The 26,500-nt window shown below is 47.0% G+C and overlaps 1 protein-coding gene across 1 annotated transcript in view; it reads left to right on the top strand.

Annotated features, from left to right (window-relative positions):
• Positions 1 to 26,500, top strand: part of Tmem132c (transmembrane protein 132C) — a 323,965-nt gene that overhangs the window by 248,803 nt on the left and 48,662 nt on the right. The window contains exon 4 of the mRNA NM_175432.3: positions 14,234 to 14,417. Coding sequence (NP_780641.2) covers positions 14,234 to 14,417 — 184 coding nt within the window. The remainder of the gene's footprint in view (positions 1 to 14,233; positions 14,418 to 26,500) is intronic.

Genomic DNA, 26,500 nt, shown 5'->3' on the forward strand with positions numbered 1-26,500 from the left:
TGTCGGGACTTAGCTGGATTCTCATCCTGGGAATCCTCCTCATCCTCCTTACTGTCTTCCTCCTTTCCCTCCTCTCACCCTCCTCCTCCTCTCCCTCCCCACCCTCTCTTCCTCACCATCTTCCTCTCTCTTGTCTCTTCCTCCTCCTCTCACCCTCCTCCTCCTCTCCCTCCCCACCCTCTCTTCCTCGCCATCTTCCTCTCTCTTGTCTCTTCCTCCTCCTCACCATCTCCTCTTCCTCTTCTCCCTCCTCCTCTCCCTCCTCTTCTCCCTCCTCTGCTTCCTCTTCTTCCTCCTCCCTCTTCCTCCTCCCCCCCAGTCTTCTCTCTCTAAAGTACATACTGACCAAGGAATATTTAATTTCCAAATCTCAGTGTGTTTCTAAATGCAGTGAATCCTTAAACACATGGCATAGATCAGCAGCAAGGCCCTAAGAGGCCTCCGCCTCCATCACGGAGAAGTACATCACACATCACTTGCGGATGCCACATGGCATCGGTGCGCTCCGCAATCCTTCACAGCTCACTTTCTCTTTCCTTTGAAGCCGATCGATTCTCGATTCTCATCCCAGCGGTTACAAAGCCCCAGGCTCCGTGAATCAGAACCTGTTTCCTAGTCTTTAAAATGCAGAGCTGGCCATTATAACGACAGACCGGGATATTAAACGCATTTGAGACCCAGCTGGAGCGTATTTCAGAGCCAGGCAGCTTGATGTCGAATTTGCCGACTTCTCATCCGCTCTTTGCTGTGCTGGCACGAGGGTGATGGTTCAGGGTGTCCGCATGGTGCCAGACTATAAAGGAGCGAACGGAGAAAGCAAATGTTTGACTCGTGCGCCCAGAGAGATGAAACTGCTGTGATGTGTAGCTGACTGTTTTATGCCACTGAGCAAAGGCTGAGAGAGTGAGGGGGGTCTAAGCACAGACTCAGGCATGAAAAGACAAACCTTGCATGTAGATCCCCAGCAAACCGTATAACCCAGCCAGAGTGGGCACGGAGTGAGGAGGGGTGTTCTCAGGCCTCAGTAAGTACCTCTTGGGGAGACAAACGTGTATGAGAATGTGGGAAAGATTTCTGCACGTGTGCACAGATATTTGCACATATGTGTGCCGATGAATGTGAAGACCAGGGGACAATCTAGGAGAGCCAGCCTCACCCCACCTCCTTGACTCATACGCTTCCTGTATCTGTCTCATTTGCCCTTTGTATATATATTTTTCATGACTTTTTCTTTGGACTCTGTCTTAGTGGTTAGGATTTCTAGTGCTGTGATGAAACACTGTGACCAAAAGTAAGTTGGACAGGAAAGAGTTTATCTAGCTTACCCATCCGCATTGTGATTCATCACCAGAGGAAGTCAGAACAAGAACTCAAAGCAAGAACCTGGAGACAGGAGCTGGTGCAGAGGCCATGGAGGGGTGTTGCTTACTGGCTTGTTCCACCTGATTTCTTAAAGAACCCAGGACCACCAGCCCAGAGGCAGCACCAGCCACAAGGAGCTGTGCTCTTTCCCATTGATCACTAATTTAAAACAGGCCCTCCAGCCAGATCCTATAGAGCCATTTTCTCAGTTGAGGTCCCCTCCTTTCAGACGACTGTAGCTTGGGTCAAATTAACGTAAAATGAGAGAGCACAGGGTCTTCCTTCTCCATCTGACCCTGACACTAGGAGCTGAGGTAGTTTTCCATGTTTTGCAAGCATTACTACTTAGAAATCTTTTATGATGGCAACAATTGTTGTGTGCCAGGGAATCCCAATATAGAGCTTCCTCCACTTCCCCACAGCTTGTAACAGGTCTTTCCTTAAGGTCACACACATCTCTTATAGTAATCTGCTTAAATAGACTAGCTAAATTGAGGCCCTATCTCAGTGAGAGATCTACCTCCATGAACACAGTGGAGACAATACAGTTGAGGGAGACCCTGAGAAACCACATGCATACACCACGCACACACATGCACCTGCACACCTCCAAACATAAACACACGCACTCACGCATGCACGCACACCACATACAAAAATCACAAAGGAAATAAGAAGACTATGTTTGCAAACACAGAGTTGACCTCTGGAAAGCTACATAAGAAAGATTTGAGAAGATGAATATCTAGAGCGGGAGGGAGGCTTAATTCTCACCCTCTTGTTTTGTGTGGTATTTGCAGGTTTTCTTTGTTACCATTTGAGTGTGCTACATTTAAAACTGTCTGAAATGTCAAAAGAAATGCTAAATAATTACCATACCCAAATATATCTGCTAGAGCCACGCACAGTAAATGTATGCTATATGCTTACATGTGATTTATGGTATATATTTATATAAATATAGTTTTTATAAGTACACAATACATATTAGGAAGATATATTTAGCAGAATATATTTAGCAATCTGTGACCTACTTTGCAGAGACCAGGATTTTTTTGTTCTGTTACGGTTAGAAATGACTATTAGCTACGGGAGAGATGGGCTTTGGCCCTTGTACTTTTCCACCGTTACATAAGCAAATCAAACCTCCAAACTGCTGCGTGTGTCTAAAGACTCCTGAGTGATGCGCAAGGTTTGTCTTCCCCGTCTACTCTACTTCCCTCCCCACTCTCTTTTTCTTTTAAGAAAACCCATCATGCCTTTTGTCAAAAGAAACTGAGGCCAATATCGACCGGGCAACCAAGCTGACAGTGGAGTCATGTCTCTCCTAAAAGCCACAGGAAATCACATCACTAACTGGAAAGGAAATATCCTGCAGCCCATGCTCTGTGTCTTCGTCTTTGGTTCTGCCTCTAGTCTTCTCGGTTCAAAGTATCTGGAGCTAAACCCAGTTAATGTCCTCCGGGCCCTCCTGCATCCCTGGGGCTCCCACTTGCTAATGAAAGGGATTCCCCCTTCCAGATTTGGATGTGACTTCTCCCTTTACCTCTTCTAGGGAGTTGCTGTTCCGCTGAGATGCCAAAGCTATCATGAGTGGGGAGGAAGTGGACCCAAGGGCCTAGGGACCACAGGTTGAGATCGACTCTCTCTCATACCCTGGACTTGGTGTATACACACTGAGGAAACGGAATGGTGTCATTCGGTGCAGTTTCTCCATCATGGGAATGGAATGCTTATGATAGGGAGTTATGGAAGAGAAAGGTTGGGGCTGGAGAGATGACTCAGCGGTTAAGAGCACTGACTGTTCTTCCAAAGGTCATGAGTTCAATTCCCAGCAACTATATAATGGCTCACAACCATCTGTAAAGGGATCTGACGCCCTCTTCTGGGGTGTCTGGAAACAGCTATGGTGTACTCATATACATAAAATCTTAAAAGAAGTGGAGGAGGAGGAGGAAGAGAAAGAAGAGGAGGAAGAAGAGGAGGGAGAGGCAGAAGAGGAGGAGGAGGAGGAAGAAGAGGAGGAGGAAGAAGGAGGAGGAAGAAGGAGGGAGGAGAAGGAGGAAGAGGAAGAAGAGGAAGAGGAGGAGGGAGAGGAGGGAGAAGGAGGAGGAAAAGGAGGAGGAAGAAGAGGAGGAGGGAAAAGAAAGGTTATTTTGTTTTGGTTCTTGGTCAGCTGGCTCTGTTCCTCTGGGTTTGAGATGAAGAAGGATCTTGAGACGGCAGGTCATGTGGTATAGAAAGTGGATAGCTTTCTGGTTGCCAGGAAGCAGAAAGACATAGGAATCCACCCTTCAAGGATGGATTAGCTGCAGACAAGATTCACCCTTCAAGGATACACCCCCATTCGTGACTTCCTCCCTCTTGGCCCTGTCTCCACAAGTTTCCACTGCCACTCAGAAACGCCTTAAAATTATCCTTGGCTCCACTCCGTGACTTGGTTAGAGAGCTCATGCTCACGGCTCACCTCTGACCACCACTGCAGTAAGAATCAAGCCTTCAGCACCTTAGTCTTTGTGGGTATTCCTTGTTCCAAAACTGTAACAGGGCAGAGGATTTCTCAGGGTGAGGACATGTCATCTGTGGTTACATTCAGATTCTGTTCTCATCGTGACTGTACCTGCTATGGGTTATCAGAGGCCAAATAAGACAGGAGGCATCATCACAAAAAGCACGTTGGAAGATAACGCCCCAACCCACTCTGGCTGCTATAAAAAAATTATCTGGGAGGCTCCTGAGTGGCAGGACGGGGGATGGGAGGAGATGTTCCCAGTCAACAGCTTGAAGGACAAGATCAGGGTCTCAGCACACTTGGGGTCTCTAGAAACAATTTCTTCCTCCTGGACCCAGTCTCTCATTCTAACCGCCCAGGGCAGATGAGCATGTAGCTTTCTGGGTCCTTTCTCATGGGGGCCCCATCCTCAGGACCTAACCCTCCCAATACTCACCCCTATCCATCACCTTAGGGGATGGGACTTCAGCCTGTAAATACAGACCTCAAGAGGTGGCTATACTTGAGTCTTGTATACAACAGCAGTAATGGGCTGGAGAGATGGCTCAGCAGTTAAGAGCACTGACTACTCTTCCAAGAGGTCCTGAGTTCAATTCCCAGCAACCACATGGTGGCTCACAACTATTTGGAATGGGGATCCTATTCCCTCTTCTGGTGTATCTGAAGACAGCGGCAGTGTACTCACATCCGATAGATAGATAGATAGATAGATAGATAGATAGATAGATACCAGCACTAATTACATCAACTTCCCAGAGTGAGAAAGAACTTCATCTCAGTTTTCTCAAGATGCTTCTGGTGAGCCATGGTGAGAAGTGTTCTTGGCTAAGATCTTGTGAGTGTGTTTCTTAGCCCCGAGTCTTGTGTTCAACTCAGTGTACTGATACAAAAGTGCCTGTTAAATGGATAATAAATGAGAGAGAGAGAGAGAGAGATTGATAAGGAAAACTAAAACAAAGAGTGAAACAACTGAATACTATGTCTCCCCCACTCTCAAAATCTGTTAGTCGCCAATAGGTTAGCAATCAATGGTAGGGCCCTGTGAGTCCTTTACTCCTCCTTCCACAGGCGGCTGTTAGGTCCCACAGTCTGCTTGTCTGAAAACAAATTGGCCTCTTTAGAAAATGGTTGTACCAGTTTTCATTCCCAACAGCCTCTACTTGTTTAATTCTGTAGAATTTCCTGTCTGCTAAAAACCATGGGGAGGTTTGACTTAAGAATCCAAGTCCTCCACCCTCTGGGACAGCCACAGCTACGTGGGTTTTTCACACCCCCGCTGCCTTCTGGATCCTTTCTTCATTTGTCTTTCTTTCACTCCTTTCTCTTTCTCTCCTCCCCATTTCTTCCTCTCTTGGCTCTCCCAACCAACCCCAACACACACACACTCACACACACACACACACACACACACACACACACACACACACCACACATCTTGGCATAGAGACACTTTCCCAGCATCCCAGTCATTAACTCATCTGCAATTCCAGCACGTGGGAGATGGAATCAGGAAGATCACGAGTTCAAGGCCGGCCTCATCTACTTAAGAAATTTGAGCCCAGCCTGAGCTATAAGTGTAACTGTCTCAGAAACCAAAAGCAAAAAATACATGAAGTAACAGCATCTGCGTTTTACCCTCGTTGTGTTTGACGTCCGTCTGGAAGGTGGTCAGGGAGATCTGGATTTGAGACGTGCTTCAGGAGCCTTGGTCCTTGAGACAGGGGTTTGCCTCTCCATGATGCTGGTACTTCTTCATATGACTGTTTCAAGGGCTCTGGGTACTGAGAGGAATTGAATGCCCAACACGTGTGCACCATCAATACTGGTTCATAGCTCTCCCTTACTTAATCCAGTTTCCAGTACCCTGAGCAATATTATGAATGGATGGCCCACAACCATTCATGGATGTGAATGCGTGCTAGCACAAAACCTTCTACCCCCTACGCTACTTCAGAACATTTGGATTCTCACTTCTCCCACTCACCCACCCACACTTTGGGATGTGTACGTGTGTGTTGTGTGCATGTGTGTCCATCTCCGTCTCTCTCTTCTCCATCTCTGTTTCTCTCTGTCTTTCTCCAACTGTTTTCCCCACCCTTGCCTGTCTGGTGGACTCAGAGCCCAGGCTCCCTTTGCTGATACTGAAACATTAAAGATACGCAGGTTTTGTTTTTGGGTTTTTTTTTTTGTTTTGTTTTGTTTTTTGTCTAATCCTAAGATATTGTTCTGAGACCAGTTAAGGAAACAAGACAGGAGAAGCCGTGGGACCAGGTGAGAGGCAAAACCTTCTGTCACAGGCTGGGTTGCCTCTGTGGGTTCCTCCTCTGCCTGAGTTCTTTCTTCCTGCTTGATGTAACCCACTCCCAGCAGTCTCTGCAGCTGGGAAGGCCAGGCAGAAGGGCCAGTGCCCAGGATGCTTGCTCAGGAAGCTAGCTGCTCTGTTGACAGCGAATCTCCCCTTCTGCCTCCAGCTGAAACACAGCCATCTGATTTGCTGCTCTTCTTTCTCCTCACACATTGCAGATGTACACTTAATATCTCTTCAGAGACTACATACTGCCGATTGCAGATGAAGGGAGCCAGAGACCTCCCAGCCAGGCTCCTAAAGGAGCCACCACTGCTGTTCCTCCCAGACACGGAGAGCACAAAGGCCCAGCTGTCACGGCTGCTTTGTAACACTTCAGCACGAGGAGGATCCTGGGACCCAAAACCATTTTTCGGCAGGATGATGTTTCCCATCTCCAGTGTGAACACACAGCATTATCCAATTCCCCACAGCCTGCAGACGAGGAGTCCCCCTAAACAGAGTTTACTCTAAGCCAAAATTACAGCCTTTAAACTGATTTCTCAAAGGATCTGGTTCATTTCAGCCTCTTTTCTCTCCGTTCCAGCTGCTTCTAAGACACCTAAGAAAGGCTTTTTCTAAATTGGAAGTTCCGTCGGACAGCCTCAGCTAAGCAACTACAGCTTTCACATTCCCCATCTCTCTCTGTCACAGATGCTCTGGGGACACTAGGCTATGGGTGTGGCATCTGAGGTTGGAGGGGCTGCTGGCCAAGGGGCACTCTTTTTTTTTGAGTGAGCCCATTAGTCCATGAAGGAGAGTGGGGATGACCATTGAGTCCTGTGTCTATTTCTCCATTGGCTGTCTGTTGTTTTCTTGATACCTGATTCTCACACAGGGTCTGGCAGTGGGTAATTGTTTAAGGCAGCTGATACCTTCGAAGCTGGGAACTCTGGTGTCAGAGCTTGGGGATGCTTACAGTTTGGGGAGGACACTGTGGCTCTCTGGAGACCTGAGTGGCAGAGACTTCTTCCCAAAGTCACATCACCACACCCCAGCTTACCAGGTGTAGGGTGGGATGGATGTGACCGATATACAGAGTGTTAACCCATAGCCCTGAGGCTATCTGGTTATTTTCCATAGCTGATGCTTACAAAGGGGGGCTCAAAGGTAAAGAAAGGACAAGCCACCAGGTGTGGTAGAGCATCTCTTTAACCCCAGCACTTGAGAGGCAGAAGCAGGTAGAGCTCTGTGAGTTTAAGGCCAGTGTGGTCTACATAGTGAGTTCCAGGACAGCCAGAGCTCACAATGAGACCCTGTCAAAACAAACAAACAAACAAACAAACAAACAAAACCCAAAATCTTCAAGTCAGGCTGGTTAGCCAGTGTCCCCTAATGCAGAGATCATTGTCACCTGTCCCGTTTCTCTCTCTCTCTTTCTTTGTGTATATGTGTGTGGTCATTTGTATGTGTGGAGATTAAAGGACAACCATAGCTGTCACTCCTAAGGTGCTGCCCATACTCATGGGGTCCCAGAGCGCTCTGAATCAGCTCATTGGTGCCTGCCAGTGAGCCCCAGAGATCAGCCTGTTTCTGCCTCTCTAACCCTGGGCTTATGAGCTCATTTCATCACACCTGGCTGTTGTCCCTATGTTCTGAGACCTGAACTCAGGACCCTGTGTGCAAAGCAAATACCTTACCAGCTGAGCCATCTCCACCATCTCATCTCTCTCCTTGGCGTGCTTTTCTGACAAGTAGCAGAGAGGGCACCGAGCTTCAGGTTAGACCTACTAGCCAGGCAGAACATGGAGAAGTCAAAAACTCACCATTCCCTCCCTTCAGGCTCTGTACAGCAGGAGAAAGGAGACTCCTAAGACGGAAGTCAAGCTAGATATCCGGTCATCCAGCTCCGGCTAAGCACTTCAAATAGGAGGGCAGAGATTTTTGATACCCCAAAGCTACCAGGCACACCACATTTAACATAGTTGCAGCAACAGTAAGACAGCCTTCTCCCGACAGTTTCTCTCAAGTTTATTCTAGCTCATGGTCTTAGGGGAATACAGGCAAGACAGAGCAAGGGCCATTTTGCAATGGGAGATCGTGGCAGCTGATTCCATCGTGGCTGTCAGTCAACAAGCAGTGACCAGACAAGAAGCAGGGTCAAGCTATTAACCTCAAGGCTCACCATCCCCAGAAATCCACTACCTCTGATGAAGACTAAACTCTCTCAAATCCCACAAGCTCCCCAAAGCAGCACCCCCTGCTCAAAACCAAGTGTTCAAATGGGCACATCTGGGAGGTAGGAGTGAGGACATACCTTGTTTAAACAACCACACTTCTCAGCCCCAGCTGGGTCCCAGCTGCTTAGAAAATGTCACTGCAGCAGATGTCAAAGAGAATCCTGGGACAAGAAAGGAGCCTCACGGCGTGTTAATATACATTGGTTGGGCCACTCTCTTCCCTGTGACTTTAGCTGAGTAACTATAGAGTGGACAGCAGGTATCTGGGAGGTCTCCATGGCACTTCCCCACCCACCGTCAGCTACAGTGATCGCTTCTGGGTGTTTCCAAAGAGCCCCTGGCAGGGATCTACTCTTCTGAATACTTGATGGATGGCTGACTGGTGAGAAATGAGCAGAGGAAGCCTTCTGTTCTAGAACTAAGAAACTTTTCTTCATCCCCCTCAGGGCCCGTTCCTCTCAGCAGTTAGCGCCACCACAGAGACCCGCAACTCATCAATTACAAACATTAACTGTAAATTACACTTTTGCATAGTTAATTCAGACTCCTCATTATGTACTTAGCAGAGCTTAGCAGGCGTAAAATTCAATAGCAAGCTTTGGAGCAAATCCAGCGTCTGTCCTCTGTGATATTTGGGAAAGGCAAAGTTTTAGGAGTGGACCTCGGAGCGTGTCTTCTCTGGAAGGTCTCCAACAGACCCTGCTTTTTGCTATTTTTTTTCCTTCTTGGAATGGGTTCAACCCTTCTGGAGAAGCTGATAGCTCCAAAGCATGCCTCCACCGTCCTTCCTAACAAAACAGAGACTCTTCCCCCTCCTGTGTAGAAATTAATATTAACCTGACTACTGGAAGGAAAAGTGTGAATATCAGGAAGCCAGGCGGTCGCTCATCTATTATTCATTTAGCAAACATTTACTGCGTCCCTCTGGTGGGTCAGCACGGTAATGTGTCATTTGAAGGTAATAGAAGGATTCCATAGCCCTGCTACTAGGGAGCATGAATTGGTGAAGGGAGATGTGGATATTGAACACCCAAGTGCAGATAAATGTACACTGGGTCGTGTGAGTTCCAAGCCACAGGGGTTCAATGGATCAGTGGGTGAGCTGTGGGCAGCAGGATAGGTTGATGATAAGTGATGTGGATGGGAATAATTACAGAAGGCCTGAGTAGAGGCACACCTGGGGTGCCTGAATGGTGGAGGCGGCCAGATGGAGAAAGAGAGTAAGAAAACATAAGAGGGAAGAGAGTTCTATTGTCAGGACTGGAGAGATGAAAGGATTGTGGGTTCATCTTAGTTAGGGTTTTACTTCTGTGAACAGACACCATGGCCAAGGCAACTCTTATAAGGACAACATAAAATTGGGGCTGGCTTACAGATTCAGAGGCTCAGTCCATTGTCATCAAGATGGGAACATGGCAGCTTCCAGACAGGCATGGTGCAGGAGGAGCCGAGAATTCTACATCTTCATCTGAAGGCTGCTAGAAGACTGGTTCCCATGTGGTTAGGAGGGTCTCATTGCCCATGCCCACAGTGACACACTTCCTCCAACAAGGCCACACTTCCTCCAACAAGGCCACACCTCCTAGTAGTGCCACTCCCTGGGCTAAGCATATACAAACTATCACAGGGCCCCAGCCCAAGACTCAGAAGGTTGACTCAATAAAATGCATGTGCTGAGTTTAACTTCAGGCAACAAACACAAAAGGGGGATTTTCAATCTGTCTCCAGTGTATGGAGCAGTGTGTGACTCTACTTATTCCCCGCATTGCATTTGGTGCCATCCAGAAGCCCCTGTGATGGTCAGACTTGAATGTTAACTCAATCACCTGGGAGACACATCTGGATGCATCTCTAGGGACATGTCCAGACATGTTGCACTGAGAAGTGAAGACCTGCCCTGAATGTGAGTGGTACCATCCCACAGACCAGAGCCCTGGAATGATTCAGAAGTTTTTAAATGTCACCAAACAGTCTAGTCATCGGAGATCCGCAGGAATCTGTGTCCAAGCCCCAGCCCACCCTGGTAAAGCCAAGGGTAGCAGAATGGATAGCAGAATGCCAAGAGCTCTGATGGGCAAGCATAGATACCAGAATTGTATACAGCCTTTCAGCTTACCCACTCTGGTCCTCCCAGGTTGAGAGCCAGGTCAAGCACCTTACCTGAGATCTCCCTTCAACTCCACAGAGAAGTCACAGTTCAGTTTCAGAACCTGTGGTTGTACCATCCATCTATCCTGTCTCTGCACAAGCACTGACAGATGGAGGGGAAGGAAGTGGAGAAGCTGGTGCCCACAAGGAAAGCTTTCTGTGCACAGCTGCAGCTTGAACTTGACCCTTTGTCACCATCTCCATTCTAATTTCTGAATGTCCACTCTTGACGTTTCCATTGTCTTTGTTGAAAGCACACCTGGGTATCCATTGCTTTCTTCCCAACTTCTAGGGTACTTAAATCATTAGTGGGGCTGTAGCCTGTATCAGAGGGCAGGAAAGCTCAGGTTCCTTTTAGGTTTTGGATCCTTTAAACAATGATATTGTCATTTACATAAAGTACAGGGCAAGGCTCTCTTTCCTTTGCATCCCCATGTAGTTACCTGCTCCTCTAGGCCTTTAGTCTTTGGGGTAGGAGATAGAAGTAAAAGGTCATCTGTTTGCTTGTTTCAGTGTGTGTGTCTGTGTGTGTGTCTGTGTGTCTGTATGTCTGCATCTGTGTGAGGGAATATAAGTGTGTGCAGATGTGTGTGCACGTGGAGGCCAGAGGACAACCTCCACTCTTATCCATCACTTTCCTCTTGGATAACCACTTTATTTTGCTGTTGCTTTTGTTTAAACATTTACTATTTTGTAAATCTCCATGGGGGACATGGATATGTTAGTATGGGTGCCCAAGGAGGGCAGAGGCCTCATATGAGGCTTGAGAATTGAACTCAGGTCCTCTGCAAAAGTATTCCATATTCCAAGACTCTGAGACATCCTTTTAGTCCCTATAGATTTACTTTATTTTAATTATACACATGTGTGTGTGTGTGCATGTGTGTGTGTGAGTGTGTGTGTGTGTGTTTATAAGGATGTGCACACGTATAGAAATGCCCACGAAGACCAGAACATAGATCTTGTGGAACTGAAGTTACAGGCAGTTGTAAGCCATATAGCATGCATGCTGGAAACAAAGCTTGAATCTTCTGTGAGAGCAGTTACATACTTGTAATGTCTGAACCTCTCTTAATCTCCCATCTCCCTTGTTTTCTACAATAGAGTCACTCACTGGGACCTAAGGAACATCAATTTAGTTAGGCTCCCTAGCCAGTTACCCACAGGGACTCTCCTCTTTCTGTCTCCCAAGCACTGTGTATGCCACAGCAGGTGTGCGCTATTATACCCAGCTGTTTTACATCAGTGCTGAGAATTAAGGCTCCGTGCTTGTATGGCTAGCTCTTTACTTACAAAGTCATCCCTTTAGCCTTTTTTTCTTAATTTTTTAAGATTGATTTTTATTTTATGTATATGAAGGTTTTGCCTGCATATGTGTATGTGTACCTGGTGCCCACAGTGGCCAAAAGAGGATGTCAGATCCCCTGGAACAGATGATTGAGAGCTGCCACGTGGGTGCTAAGAACTGAACCAAGGTCTTCTGTAAGAGCAACCAATTCTCTTAACAACTCACCCGTCTCTCAAGCCCTCCTGTTTGCTTATCTTTAAAGCTGAATCATGGAGTCAAATCCAAATGTGCTGTCCTTTCCCACAGGGCAGACTTCACAAGCTCCTCCTTCCTGCTGCTCTCTGGTCCTGAGTTCAGAGTTCTGTCTTGCTTACTAACTACAGACAACAGCAGGGGAGGCCAGGGCCTTTCTCTGCACTCCCATGCTGCATCTCAGCTGATCAGATATCCTCCCTCCTAGCTCTGAATGGGAGCCACTGGCTCACACTGAGACACTTTTTCAATCCCCACTTCCTCAGTTAACTCAAGGGGGAGCATGCAAAGTGACTCGATAAACCTCAGCACCACGGAGAGCTCTCCGAAAAGGTGCCTGGGTGAGCAGCGTGGGAAAGATTTCTTTGGGTTCCTGACAACGCTCAAAGCAGGAGTGAAACACAGCCCGTGATCACATTGTACTGTTCTCCTGAGAAAGGCTTCCCCATTCAGAATTTTATTTCTTTATTCCGTGAGTCTCTTTGCTTCCATGGGCACTGAACCTCCAGGCTGGGAAGTTAAACTCCCTTTCGCTTTTAGCTCACTCTGAGGCTCTGTTTCCTTGCAGATGAGTCCAAGAGGTTTGGGAAGTTGGGTTTTCTGGAATTTGTTGTGACTATTGGGGGTATTAACTTACTTTTTTTTTTTCAAGATAATTTTGAGTTTTCTTTCAAGGGTTACATCTGTAAATCCCCAACATTGATTATTGTTGTTATTGTTATTATTTTAGCATTTTGCAGTTTGGCATTTTTTAAAGTTTTATTTATTATTTATTTTTATATGTAAGTACACTGTAGCTGTTTTCAGACACACCAGGAGATGGCATCAGATATCATTACAGATGGTTGTGAGTCACCATGTGGTTGCTGGGATTTGAACTCAGGACCTTCGGAAGAGCAGTCAGTGCTCTTAGCCACTGAGCCATCTCTCCAGCCCCCCAACATTGATTTATCAAGTTGTGGTTTCTGACACTCTCTGGTGTTACCTAAGTGCTTATATCTCTCTCTCCCTAACTCCAGCATCACCATACTCCCCTGCTAAGCGGATACTCTTTCATTGTTTATTTATTATTTCTATGAGTACACCATAGCTTTCTTCAGACACACCAGAAGAAGGCATCAGATCCCATTACAGATGGTTGTGAGCCACCATGTGGTTGCTGGGAATTGAACTCAGGACCTCTGGAAGAGCAGTCAGTGCTCTTAACCTCTGAGCCATCTCTCCAGCCCTTTATTATTATTATTATTATTATTATTATTATTATTATTATTATTATTATTATTTTATGTGGATGTTCTTAATCTCCTCAAAGCAGATGCTCACCAGATAGACTGCCTCCTTTTCTTTGCTGCCATCTTCCAGTACAATGCATATAAGGGAACATCTAGTAGGGACAGATTCTGAGTGAGGATATGCTATACAGAGCTGGATGAATCAGGCTCACATGCATGGCAGAGTCCAAAAGACAAGATCTTATGTATCCCAGGTTAGTTTTGAAATCATAGTGTAGCCAGGATGACTGTGAACTCCAATCCACCGGCCTCAGCTTCCCAGATGCTGGGATCACAGGTGTGCACCATCATGCCTGGTGGACAGAGAGCTGGGAACTGAACCAGTGGCTTTGTACATGCCAGGATAGCATGTACATTAACTCTTCCCGTTGAGCTACACTCCAGCTCCAGGGATCTGACTTCAAAGTACATGTTTATGGCAAGTCCCCACTTGAGCACAAAAGCAACAAGCGTTATCTGCGTGTGATGGTGCACACTAATCCCAGCACTCGGGATTGGAGATTTCTACAAGTTTGTGGCTACCCTGGTCTACAGAGTAAACTCCATGAAAGCTATAGATATGTAGTAAACCCTTATCTCAAAAATAATCCAAAGACCTCATCCCTCAACACAGTGATCAATGTTCAATATTTAAGAATTTAGTCCAGATCTGTAGCTTGTGGGTACTCTTCTGTCCCAGCTCCCCACTCTCTAACTTAAAAGTGATGTCGTGCTTCAAGTGCCAGGGTCTGTTCCTGAGAGGTGGTTCCCTCCTCCCCTTGTTCCGAGCACCCCAATTGTGGGATTGGGGTAAAGGGAGAGAAGCAACCTTCAAACAACATCACATTAAAGCTGTTTCCTTCCATTCCCTTCCAGGAGCAGCAATTTATTCAGCGAGGTCATGCAGATGAATTTTGAAATCGCCAGCTTCAGCAGCCTCTCGGGGACACAGCCTATCACATGGCAGGTGGAGTACCCGAGGAAGGGGGCCACGGACATTGCTGTGTCGGAGATCTTCATCAGCCAGAAGGACCTAGTTGCCATCGTCCCCCTTGCTATGGTAAGTCACAATGCCACTACTGTGTGCTTCCTCTTTCCCAGGTCATTGCTACAATTATTTGATTATTTGATATATAAGTGACTTTTCTTCCTCCACCCTAGGATTGCCAACATCACCTTTCATTGGCTAAGTTTCCCAGATAATGCGTCATGGTACTAGCTGCGTCTCCATACCAAAGTCCTTGTTGCTTGCTTCTGTTTTAAACCGCTTCAGCTCTCCTTTTCCTGACCCCATTTTTAGAAACTTTAGGGTGCCATGTTTCTTGGTCAGGATGCGCTGGGCTAGGCCTGCCGCAACGAGTGACCACAGATCTCAGAGACCTGAGTGAACCCAGGTCATTCGTCATTGTATGGCATGATGTAAATGGGAAAATATGCTAGTAGGTTTTAACTCTCAACTTGACACAAACTGGAATCACCTGGGAAGGGAGTCTGAATGAAGAATTACCTGGATCAGGTTGGGGCCAGTGCGCATGTCTGAGGGGATTATCTCAATGATCAGTTGAGGTGGAAAGACCCACCCTGAATGTGGGCGGCGCCATTTCATGGACTGTGTAAGCGTGACGAAAACAGGCTGCCCGTCCATCCCATGGGCAGGCAGGCAGCATGTGTGAATTCTCTCCTCTCTGCTCCTGACCGCGGATGTGGATACAACCTCGGTCCCTGCCTTGATATCCCCTTAATGATGAGCTATAACCTGGAAGTGTAAGCCAAAGAAGTCCTTTATGCTCTAAGCCCCTTCTGTTAAGGGTGTTTTCTTAGCACAACAGAAAGGGAACTAAGACGGCAGGGGCCCCTATACTATGCAGCTCCCCCCACAAGGGGGCGCTTCTAGCCCCTCCCTGTTCCTTGTAGGCAGCTTCTTCACCCCATTTCCCTTGAACCATAGACTAGGCTCTCGCAATAGTCAAGGAGTCAGCAGACTGTATACAGTGGATGGGTCCACACTGGAGTTACAGGACCTCGTGCTCTCCATCCCTCCTGCCGTGGGGCTGGATTATAAATTATGTATTGAGCATCCACCATTCTCACTGATGAGCACTTATCAGCAAGCATCCAATTTAACTGGATTAATAAGAGATTATGGGAAATGGATTGTTCAGGATTCTTCAGCTTATGTAAGAGATAAAACCAATCTGAACTTCAAATGTTTTTCAGACTCCTCTGTGTGTGTGTGCGTTCTGTGGTTTAGAAGATCTACCTGGAGCCTTTTAAGACCTTCTAGGAAAGATTATTGGTGCTGGTCTGTAAACCACACCTTGGATGCTCCAGGCCTTGGGTATCTTACCCTCCGTTAGACTGGCAAGTGGCCCATGGTAGGAGCCACAATTGTGTTGTCACAGCAGAAAGGACGAGACCCTCACTGCCAATCATTCAGAAGTTCCTCCCCATCCCCCGCCCCCGCCCCTGGGAAGCTCTGGCTTAGTAGCATTGGAGTAGAGAGATGGCTCTCTAATTAAGAAAGCTTATTCTGTGCTTTCAAAGGACCCGAGTTCAGTTTCTAGCCCCAGCTGCCTATAACTCCAGTTTAGGGGATCTGACGCCCTCTTCTGGTTTCTGAAGGCACTGCATGTATATATGCGTGTGCGTGCGCAAGCGCGCGGGGACGCGCAAGCGCATGCACGCACGCACGCACACACACACACACACACTTTAAAAAAATAAAAAAGAGTAAATCTTTGGAAGCATTAGCCTGGTTTGTGTGGGCTCCCCCTCAGCCATTCATGGAAGTCAGAGAGAATGCTATGCTCCACTTGCCAGGCCTAGAGCTATGTCCCCCAGGGCAGGTGCACAGTAGACCTCACAATAAGCAGATGTGGTGTATCATGGAAAATCCTGTCTCTCACTATACAGTGGGAGATAGATGCTAGCCAGAAACAACAGACATTAGCTTACATGTCATCTGCTCCAGGATCCCATAGCTTGGAGAAAGCAAAGAATGGTTGCTTTAGTGCCAGCATTAGTATTTGGATGCTGTGGATTAAATCCAAGCCTTGCACAGTTGCTAATCACATGGTCTCTGAGCTGCAAGGGTCTCCTGAGGAAAATCAGCTAGCTTTGAACTCACTATACAATCCAGACTCACTTCAAAGGCTCAATCCCCCTGCCTCAGACTCCACAGTACTAAGCTTATAGGTGTGCACCACTTTGCCTGGTTCATTCTTGGCTTTGAATGTGTACCGTAACCCAAGGTAACCCTCCATCGGATAACTGACCTTGAAGTCCGTTTTCAAGTCTACATTTTAAACAGTTTTGTTTGTGTGCTCAAGAACTCTAAAATATTTACCGTGTGACCTGTGGCAATTTTTTTTTTCAAATCTGCATCCTAGAATTCATGCCAACATCCATTACGGAACATAAGCACCCAATTCTTATCCTGACTATTTCAGAACGATAAGACATTCAAATGCTTTGAAAAGCAAAACCATTATAAAGACATAAGATATTATTCCGGTCCATTGTCAACACGTGAGTCCTTCTTGAAATGAGATGTCATTATTGTGGTTATTGTGATTTTACAGTGCTTTTAAGACAAGTTGAAATCACTTCTAATGTCACACCCCAAATCTTTTTGTCTGCAAGTTTTACCTCTAGTGAATTCCGATTGGCTTCATGCCATCATCACAGACAATGATGCCATCTCCACAGGACCTGTGTGCGTGCAGCTTGCATGTGGTCTCTAGGCTCAGAGGTTCACCCGTGTGGTACTTCTCTGTAACATACTACTGGACTTCAGTTGTGCAGCACAGCCTAGAGATTCGGGAACAGTCTTCAGTGGGGTGTGACTAGGCACACCTATAATCCCAGTTCTCAGACTGAGGGCAGGAGGATTGGTTCTGAGTTCAAAACCAGCCTAGGTGACATGGTAAGATCTTGCCTCCAAAACTGAATAAGGGGATGTGCTAACAAAAGGGTTTTAGATGAAATGGCTCAGAGGCACTTAAAAACTGTGTTTTGGTATGAGCGTTTGAAAGTAACAAAATGTTTTGGGGATTCAGTTCCTTATGAAGAAAACAGATAACCATATCAGAAAGTGGTTTTTTTTATAACTAAAATGAGATTAAGTACATTTGTAACTAGCCCCCCCAAAAGCAAAAACAAACAAACAAACAAACAAACCTTTATTGGTAGTGATAGGAGCAGGATGTAGAGCTTCACTCAAAGATGAGAAATTCTATTTCACTTTTTATCGCTGGGATTAAACCTATGACCCCATGCACACTCCATAACACCCCCGCCACTGAGCTACAATCCATCCTTCTACTTTGAGACACGGTCTCACTGTTGCCCAAATTGCCCTTATCCCCATTCTATAGTCCAGTCAAGCCCCCAGCTTGCCATCCTCCTGCCTCAGAATCCCAAGTATCTACAAATGACAGGACTAGCTAAGAATTTTTTTTAAAGAAAGAAAGAAAGAAAAAAAAGCAAATGCCATGAAGCAAGACCCCTATTGCTAGTTGACAGCTGCTTAGGCCTTTGAAAACATTGAATAAGGGCTGGAGAAACGGCTCCGAGGTTTAAAGCACTTGCCATTCTTGCAGAGAATCCCAGCTCGGTTCACGCTCACAATGTGTGACCCATAACTGCTTGTAACTCCAGCTCCAGCATCCTCTTCTGACCTCAAGGGACACCCCCATACATGTGGGGAAAAGCGTATATATATATATATATATATATATATATATATTCATAAATGGAAAAGAAAGCAAGAAATTTTTCCAGGATGCTGTTTATCTTAAAGAAAACGGCCTTTAGAAGGGTCCGGTGGGTGAGTAAGACTATTAAAGAGGAATTTGTTTCTCAAGGAAGTTCTCGCCTCAGCACCATTTCTTCTCAAACCCTTTACTCAGTGCAGAGAGAAAGCTGTGGATAGGAAGAGCCACTGTACTAAGACTGTACCATCAGGCCTCAGCATCTGACTCCCTCCAAGCACTGAGCAGGCTGCACACTTAGGTCTGTAAGAGCCTAGTCAAGCTGAAGCCTGTTCATCCCATGCAGCAGCTGGTCCCAATGCAGCCTACACAGCCCCATCTCCAGACAGCTATGGATTGCCCTTCCCATCAGCATCCTCTCCCTGCCTGGTACCCTCCTCATACCCTCATCAGGCTTGGGGCAGAGGTATGAGTCTAGGAAGGACCAAGAGCATACCAGGTCTGCATATTGGTAGCATGAAATTGGTGAAGTCCTTGGGCTGTCAAATACATCTTGGGGGTGATCATTTCTTCTATGTAAAAACAAATATCTATCTAAGGTTGTTGATCAGGAGCAGAGGTCAGGCAAGGACTCAGTGGGCTCATTTCTTTGGGACAGGGGGTAAGGGGCTGTAGACTTTCAGTAGAATCCACTGGGACTAATGGAACTCCCATACTGGGAGTGCTCCATGCTGGGTATAACCTCGCATGTTGGTGGGGCTGCCCACATGGGGATATCTTTCATAGGAGAGATGGTTCTTTGCCAGTAGCTGGATGAGTATAAATAGATCTAATGTCCCCAATTGTCTTTCTACAATTTGTTTAAATGGGAGAGAAGTACCCCAACTTTTGATCAGGCGTGATGGCATATGCCCTTAATCCCAGCGCTCAGAAAGCAGAGTTCAGCCAGCCTGGTCTAAAACAAGTAGGTTCCAGGTCTCTTGGAGCCACATAGTAGGACTCTATAAAAACAAAAAAAAACAAAAAAAAATGAATTTTTTAAAAATTAAAAGCACTCTTAGGCCTACTCAAGTGAAAGCTCTCATTTGACAGGAGCAAGGAGTTGCCTTCCGGGGACAGAGGTGTTTCAGCTGGATTTCCTGGTGCCGGCCAGTTTACTTGGAGTTGTGATGAGTCTTCAGGTCATCATTGTTTTATCAATGTAGACTCAAGATGGAGTCATTTCCCCTGACCCGTTCACATAGCAGGAACCTGGAGTTGTGTCCTTGGGCTTTCTGTGACACATCATAATCTCTAGTTAAGAGCAAACTAAAAATAAAGTGTTACTCAGTGGCTACTCAAAAGAATTTGAGTGTGTGGACTACTGAGATGGTGCCTATAGGACAGGGGTTCTCAACCCGTGGGTCCCGACCCCTTTGGGGTGGTCAAATAACCTTTGCACCGGTGTCACATATCAGATATCCTACATGGCAGATATTTACATCACGATTCATAACAGTAGCAAAGTTTCAGTTATGAAGTAGCAGTGAAAATAATCTTATGGTTGGGGGTCACCACAACGTGAGGAACTGTATTAAAGGGTCCCAGCATTGGGAAGGTTGTTGGCTCTGCTGCTCTAGGGGACCAGAGGCTTCATGAGGCATGTGAGCTACCATGGCGTGTGTGTGATGTGCTGTAAGGAGCCAGTAGCTTGAGCCTTCTGTTGAGACTCTCTCCTACCTCATTGACCATGACCCACCAGCCGGAAATCTGGCAAATGTACTGACTGCACTGCACCCGCAATGATGTGGGTCCTGCACTCACAGAATTCTGATCTTTGGCTTCAGAGGGAGTCCACTGAGTGACAGTCAGAAGTACCTGGTCAGGGGTGGCTTGCATATTTCATCCCCCGAAGAGAGTCCATTGCAATCTAGCTCCTTCTTTATTCCCGGCCCAGAGCCAGCCTGACCTTGTTTGGAAATTGTGGCTTTGAAAATGTAATGATGTTGAGCTGTGGCCCTTTTGGATTAGGACAGTCGCTGATGCTGGTGGCTGGTGCTCATTAATGAAGCATATTCACAAAAGCCAGGATGGAACCAGCCTTTACATCCACTGTTCGCTGTGCCCAAAGCCTCTTCCCACTGTCCGGGCAGTGCTCTTCTTCGTGCTAATCAAGTCTCTGCTTACGTTGTCTCGGGTCTACCTCAACATCTTACATCCCAGTCACCCTTCACCCGGCCTGCCATTTCTTTCGTAGACTGATAGAGAATTGAATTGCACTTCTGCATTCATTATTTGAATTTCCCCGGGAGGGGAAAGGATCGCTCTGTACCATCCTGAACCACGCTTAGTAGGCAGTGGGTGCTTAGTGAGAAGCTATTGGAGGAGTCGATGGTCAGGTGGCAGGGTGGGGGAGGGTCATTTTTTTTATTAGTTCCTATTTTGTTGCTGTGATAAAATATATCCAAAAGTGGAGAAAAGGAGTTTGCTTGGGGTTATGGTTCCAGAGGGAGAGTCCGTAATGGAAAGGAGGCAGGGCAGCAGGCAGCCAGAGATGGCAGCTGAGGGATCGCATCTCAACCACAAAATGTGCAGCTGAGAGAGAGGGAGAGGGAAAGGGAGGGGGAGGGAGAGAGGGGAAAGGGGGGAGGAGAAAGAGTAAAGGGGAGGGGAAGGGGAAGGGAAAGGGAAGGGGAGGAAAGATGGAGGGGAGAGGGAGGGAAGGGGGAGGGGGAGGGGGGCAAGAGGGAGGGGAGGGAAGAGGAGGGGGAGAGGGAGGGGAGGGGCAAGAGGGAGGGGAGGGAGAGACAGAGAGAGAGAGAGACAGAGAGAGAGACAGAAAGAGAGACAGAGAGAGAGAACTAGAAATAGGTGAGTCTGTGAACACTCAAAGCTTGCCCTCAGCTACACACTTCTCCAGGAAGGTGGCTTCTCGATGTGTGGGTCATGACCCCTTTGAAGTTGAATGACCTTTCACAAGGGTTGCCTAAAACGATCAGAAAACACAGATATTTACATCACGATTCATAACAGTAGCGAAATTACAATTATGAAGTAGCAACGAAAATACTTTTATGGCTGGGGGTCACCACAACATGAAGAACTGCAAAAGGTCATAGAGTTAGGAAGATTGAGAACTGCTGTCCTAGAGGTTCCACAGCCTTTCCAAACAGCGCCACCTACTGGGGACCAAGTGTTCAAACACATGAGCCTCCTAGAGGGGGCATTCCTCACTCAAACTACCACAAAATGGTGGGTGGGTGGATGGATGGATGGATGGATAACTATTTGAAGAGATTGCAAGATAGGCAAGGTAGAAAAGGAGCTTTCTGTGCAAACACGAGAAACTGAGTTTAGATTCCCAGAACCATGAAGGTGGTGGGCATGACAGTCTGTCATGGTAAAACCAGCACCAGGGAGGCAGAAACAGGAGAATCAACCTCCGGCTTACAAACACACTCGAAAACACAAGAACAGGCACACACGTATAAGGAGATATAGAGGCTTGCACAAACACAGCACACACCTACATACACACAGAGACACCACAAAAATCCACAACCAGCCAACTTACCACACACACATACACACACCACACCTATACAGACACACACACCACCTACACATACATACAAACACACCTATGCATACAGACACACACACACACACACACACACCCCTTTCATTAGAGAGAAGCATTTTGGGGTTTAGCAACCAACCGAGATGCTTTAAACCTTCTGCTTTCTCTGCACCATTAATGGCTTAAGACCCAGCATCTTTCTTCACTTTCTCTCCTTCTGAAGGGGCTTTAGAAGGACAGGGTTGGGAGAGAAATGCTGGCACAATACTCATATGTATACGATAAAGCTTTTGTAAAAGCCAGGTTGATCAGGGAGCCAGTGTATAATCCATGTGCAATCCCTTCGCCAAGTGGATGCCCAAGCCCACCACCCTTGTCCTGGTAGACACCACAGGGCCAGATGTGCAGTCGGCCACAGAAATAAGACATCCACTACACAGGATGTGACAGCCTGTGTTGCAAGCCGACCTAACATTTACTTCTAAGGCTGTAGAGGTGTTACCTCAGACTGTGCGTGCATGGTATTCAGAGTCCAGAAGCCAAGCTGCTAAGCTAAAGCACTGTACAGGTCCTGAGGGGAGGAGAGGGGAGAAGTTCTCAGCGACACAGAAGCCCTGCTGTGTAGAGTCGCAGCATACCAAGCATTCTTGAAAGGAGAAACCAAAGAGAATGGATAATAGAATTTTATTCCTGAGAACCTTAGGTGGGTACAGATTTTAATGAGAACTAAACCTGGTATTTTGCCCTAGAACATAATACAAGAACAGTTAGATGAAACACGAGATTTTCCCCCACCCACCCACCCCCAATTTGGGTATTGTCAAGGAGTTTTCAAAGGTCAAAATCAGGACATTTATTTATTTTATGGAGAATTGTTCTTTTTCCCTTCCAAACGTATGGGCAGGCAGGTTCCTCCTTCACTTTGAGTGGTCCCCCGCCACCAAGTCACACACAATCCTCCGACTTCGCTTGCACTAACCCCAAGTCACCCACAGCCTCCATGAGATGCTGCCCAATGATGGAAAGGCCCTAGGCCACCGCTGTGGTTGGTGCTGCCCCTCAGGAGACCAGCAGAAGCCAGAGCACACCCTGAATCCTACTCTACTCTGAAGTTTTACTCTGATGGCCATCCCTGGCTCCCTGACAATGTTGGCAAAGATTGAAGCTGAGGGTGGAAGTCCCAAACCCACCCCCAACCCTGGACCTGTCCTCCTCCACACTCGCCCACACCATCCCCAGGCAAGGCAAGCCCCACTTAGTCTTTCACTCCACCAACTGCATGGGATGTGATGGTTGGAATGAAATGGCCCCCATAAGGCTCATAGGGAGCGGCACTTTTAGGAGGTGTGGCCTTCTTGAAGAAAGTGTGACACTGAGGCATCAGAAGCTCAAGCCAGGTCCTGCTGTCAATCTCTCCTCTTGCTGCCTGTGGACCAGATGTAGAACTCTCAGCTACCTCTGAAGCACCATGCCTGCCTGCGTGCTGCCATGCTTCTTGCTGTGATGATAATGAACTCAACCTCTGAACCTGAAAGCCAGCCCCTGTTGAATGTTTTCCTTTGTAAGAGTTGCCGTGGTCATGCTGTCTCTTCACAGCAATAGAAACTGTAACTAAGACATGGGACTTACTCAGATTTTCTCACCACCATTGTTTAAAAAATTACTTTGCTAAGTTACAGTGGATACGTGAAAACTGTCCACAAGTTGATAAATCTGGACATATTGCCACAGTCAAGGTACTAAACATTTCCCTGTCTCCCGGAACTCTTGTCTGCATATGGCTTGGATGAAGGCCCTCCTGTGGCATGTTTCCCAGCCATGGTACTGTTGGGAGTAATGGAACCTCTAAGATGGCAGTTCTCAACCTATGGGTCGCATCCCCCACAGGAGTTGCACATCTGATATCTTGAATATCGGATGTTTACATGGTGATTCATAACAACTGCAAAATTACAGTTATAATATAGCAAAGAAATAATTTTATGGTTGGGGTCAACACAGCATGAGGGACTGTATTAAAGGGTGTCAGCATTAGGAAGGTTGAGAGCCACTGCTCTAAGAGGCGGAGCCTACTGGAAGGATGTTAGGTCATTGGCCAGGCATGAAAGTCTTCCTGAAAGGGGCTGTGACAACCCACCATACACATCACCAAGTTTTTCACTTTGCCTACTAGCCACTGTGAAGTAAATAGGTTCTTAAAGCCAGGTAGTCTTGTCACAATCCCGCTTCCTCCTGGGGCAAAAGAAATAGGTTATTTAAAAATGACGGACAGAAAGAAGAGAGAGAGGGGGGAGGGAGAGGAAGGAAAGAAGGGAGGGAGGGAGGAAGGGAGGAAAGAAGGGAGGGAGGGAGGGAGGGAGGGAGGGAGGGAGGGAGGGAGGGAGGGAGGGAGGGAGGAAAGAAGGAAAGGAGAATAGGAGGGAGGATGGGAGGGAGGGAGGGAGGGAGGGAGGGAGGGAGGGAGGGGCTATGATCTCTGAAACCAAGCATAGAAGTCAACCTTCCCGTCTATTAAGTTGACCACCCCAGGTGTTTTGTCATAGGCTAAGATGTAGTGACTTTGTTCTTTTGATTTTGAAAGTTTGTGCTTGTGCACACACAGAACACTTAACATGAAGTGTCCCCTAAGTGTGTATGTTATGTGTGCTTATTCATGTGTGCACTTGTATATACAAGTGAGTTCTTGCATGTGGAAGCCAGAGATCAGCCTCATGGTTCGTTCCTGGGCAACTGTGTACCTCATTGCTTAAGGCAGGCTCTCTCATTGGCTTGGAACTCACTAAGCAGGCCAGGCTGGATCACAGCAGCCCCTGCCCCTGAGATCTTCCCGTTTTGCACCTCCTGGGATGAAAATTGTGTGCCACTGCTGTCATAATTCTAAACTCTATACTCAAGAGGCAGAGGTAGGCATATGGTCATGAGTTCAAGGCCAGTGTGGTCTACAAAGCATGATCCAGGCCAACCAGGGCTATGCTGTAAGACACTGTCTCAAAAAAAAAAAAAAGTGTGCCATCATGCCCAGATTTTTAAAGTGAGTTCTGGGATTTGAACTCAGGTCCTTGTGGTTGTGAGGCAGGCACTTTGCTGAGTCAGCCACTTCCCCAGCTCAGGATGTCCTCTTAACAAAGTCTTAGGTATACCCACAGTATCCTGTGGTTAGCTACAAACACACACCTAATATGCATAATTGGAGCATATTTGGAGCCTCACACCCACTGGTTGATATTCTTCTCGCCCCTCCCCAGCGTCTCTATCAATCACATCTCCCTCCTCTTCTGCATGGGGGCCATACTAGGTCCATCCATGAATCGAATCTTCTACATCTGCTCTGTTGGAGTAGCACTGCATCCCCTGAGCTCATCTGTGTCTGCGTTTCCACTTTCATGGCTGAATAGGATTTCATACCCTTGGACCAGATTTTCTTCATCCAGCTGTTGGGGACATTGCAGTTGTTTTCATATTGCTGCAGAACGTATGGGGCACAGACGTCTCTCATTCTTTTGTTTATATGCCTCAGTTGGTGGACATTCTTCCTGCATCCTACACCCCCCACATATGGATAATGACGGGTGTGAGCCCCTTCACAGCATCTGTAGATGATCCCTCGGTTTCCCCGAGGTGTGGTGTGTTACTCCCATTTTTCAGCTGGGAAAGTTGAGGCTCAGGGAAGTAAAGCCAACGGGTCAAAAGCATAAGCTGGTCAGGGCCTTGCCAGGGCTTGACCTACCTGTGACTTCAGTGTCTTTTCTCAGACTCAGCAGCTGGGATTAGCCAAAAGCTGAATGTACAGTCCTGACAGTGTCATGTTATACCACAGCCCTGTTGAAGCAAGTCTCCGGTCTCTCCCCAGCTCTCTCTCTGCTCCTGACAACACTGTGGTTGAACACGGGGTCCCCCCTCCAACTCCACAGTTGGCAAAGTGGAAATTCCCTGCAGGGACGGTTGCCAAGTTTACCATAAATATTTGCTTCTGCGTGACCTAATTTCTCTGTGGCCTGGCACATCTAGACAGGCGTGGTGGAACTATAAGAGTCAGAGAGAGAAAATATGTCGCTCCTAATTTGGGGTTTTTAATTGAGATCCTACGGAGGCACCGCGGGAAACGTGAGAACGCCTTCTTTTTCCCAAAAACCTTTGGAAGCTTCCAGCACAACACAGCCAACAAGGGATTTGCTCCTTCAGCACGGCATAGAGGAGGGTAATTCACAGCTTAGGTGCCCCTCCTGACCCTCCAATGGATCACAGGCTGAACACACCTACTTCTCTCACATAAGTTCAAGATTCTGTGAGTTAGGCAGTGCCTTTATAGATCCATGGTGCATAATGATACTTTTGTTGCAAGCGTTGTCTGTCTGTTGCAGATAGTCCTACTCAGAGACATCATCATCACCCTCTCCATCTCCATCACCATCATCACCATCATCATCATCACAGGACTGTGCCTACGTGATCCTGGAATGCCTAATCAGAGAGTCAGAACAAGCATGCATGTTATCTAGAGATTAGAGCTGCCCACTTTGGTACCTTTATGAAATCAAAAGTATTAATCATGGTAGTGGTGTTGGTGACAGTGATGTGAGTGTGGTAGTGACCATGGTGATGGCGATGGTGGTGGTGATGATGCTGATGTGCCTGTGGTGACAAGGATCGTGGCAGGGTGGACGGAATCAGTGATGCTGATAACTGTTCTTGTGACAGGAGTCATGGTCATTAGTGGTGATATCATCTTTGAGAACAGTCAAAACTCAAATCTGATTAGTGAGGAGACAAAATGGCATCTTTGACCCCAGAGCAGTGGTTCTTACCCTTTTTAAGGCTGTGACTCTTTAATATACTTCGTCATGTTGTGATGACCCCCACCCACCCATAAAA

The sequence above is a fragment of the Mus musculus genome, chromosome 5 (genome assembly GCF_000001635.26).
Source record: "Mus musculus strain C57BL/6J chromosome 5, GRCm38.p6 C57BL/6J".
Taxonomy (NCBI): domain Eukaryota; kingdom Metazoa; phylum Chordata; class Mammalia; order Rodentia; family Muridae; genus Mus; species Mus musculus.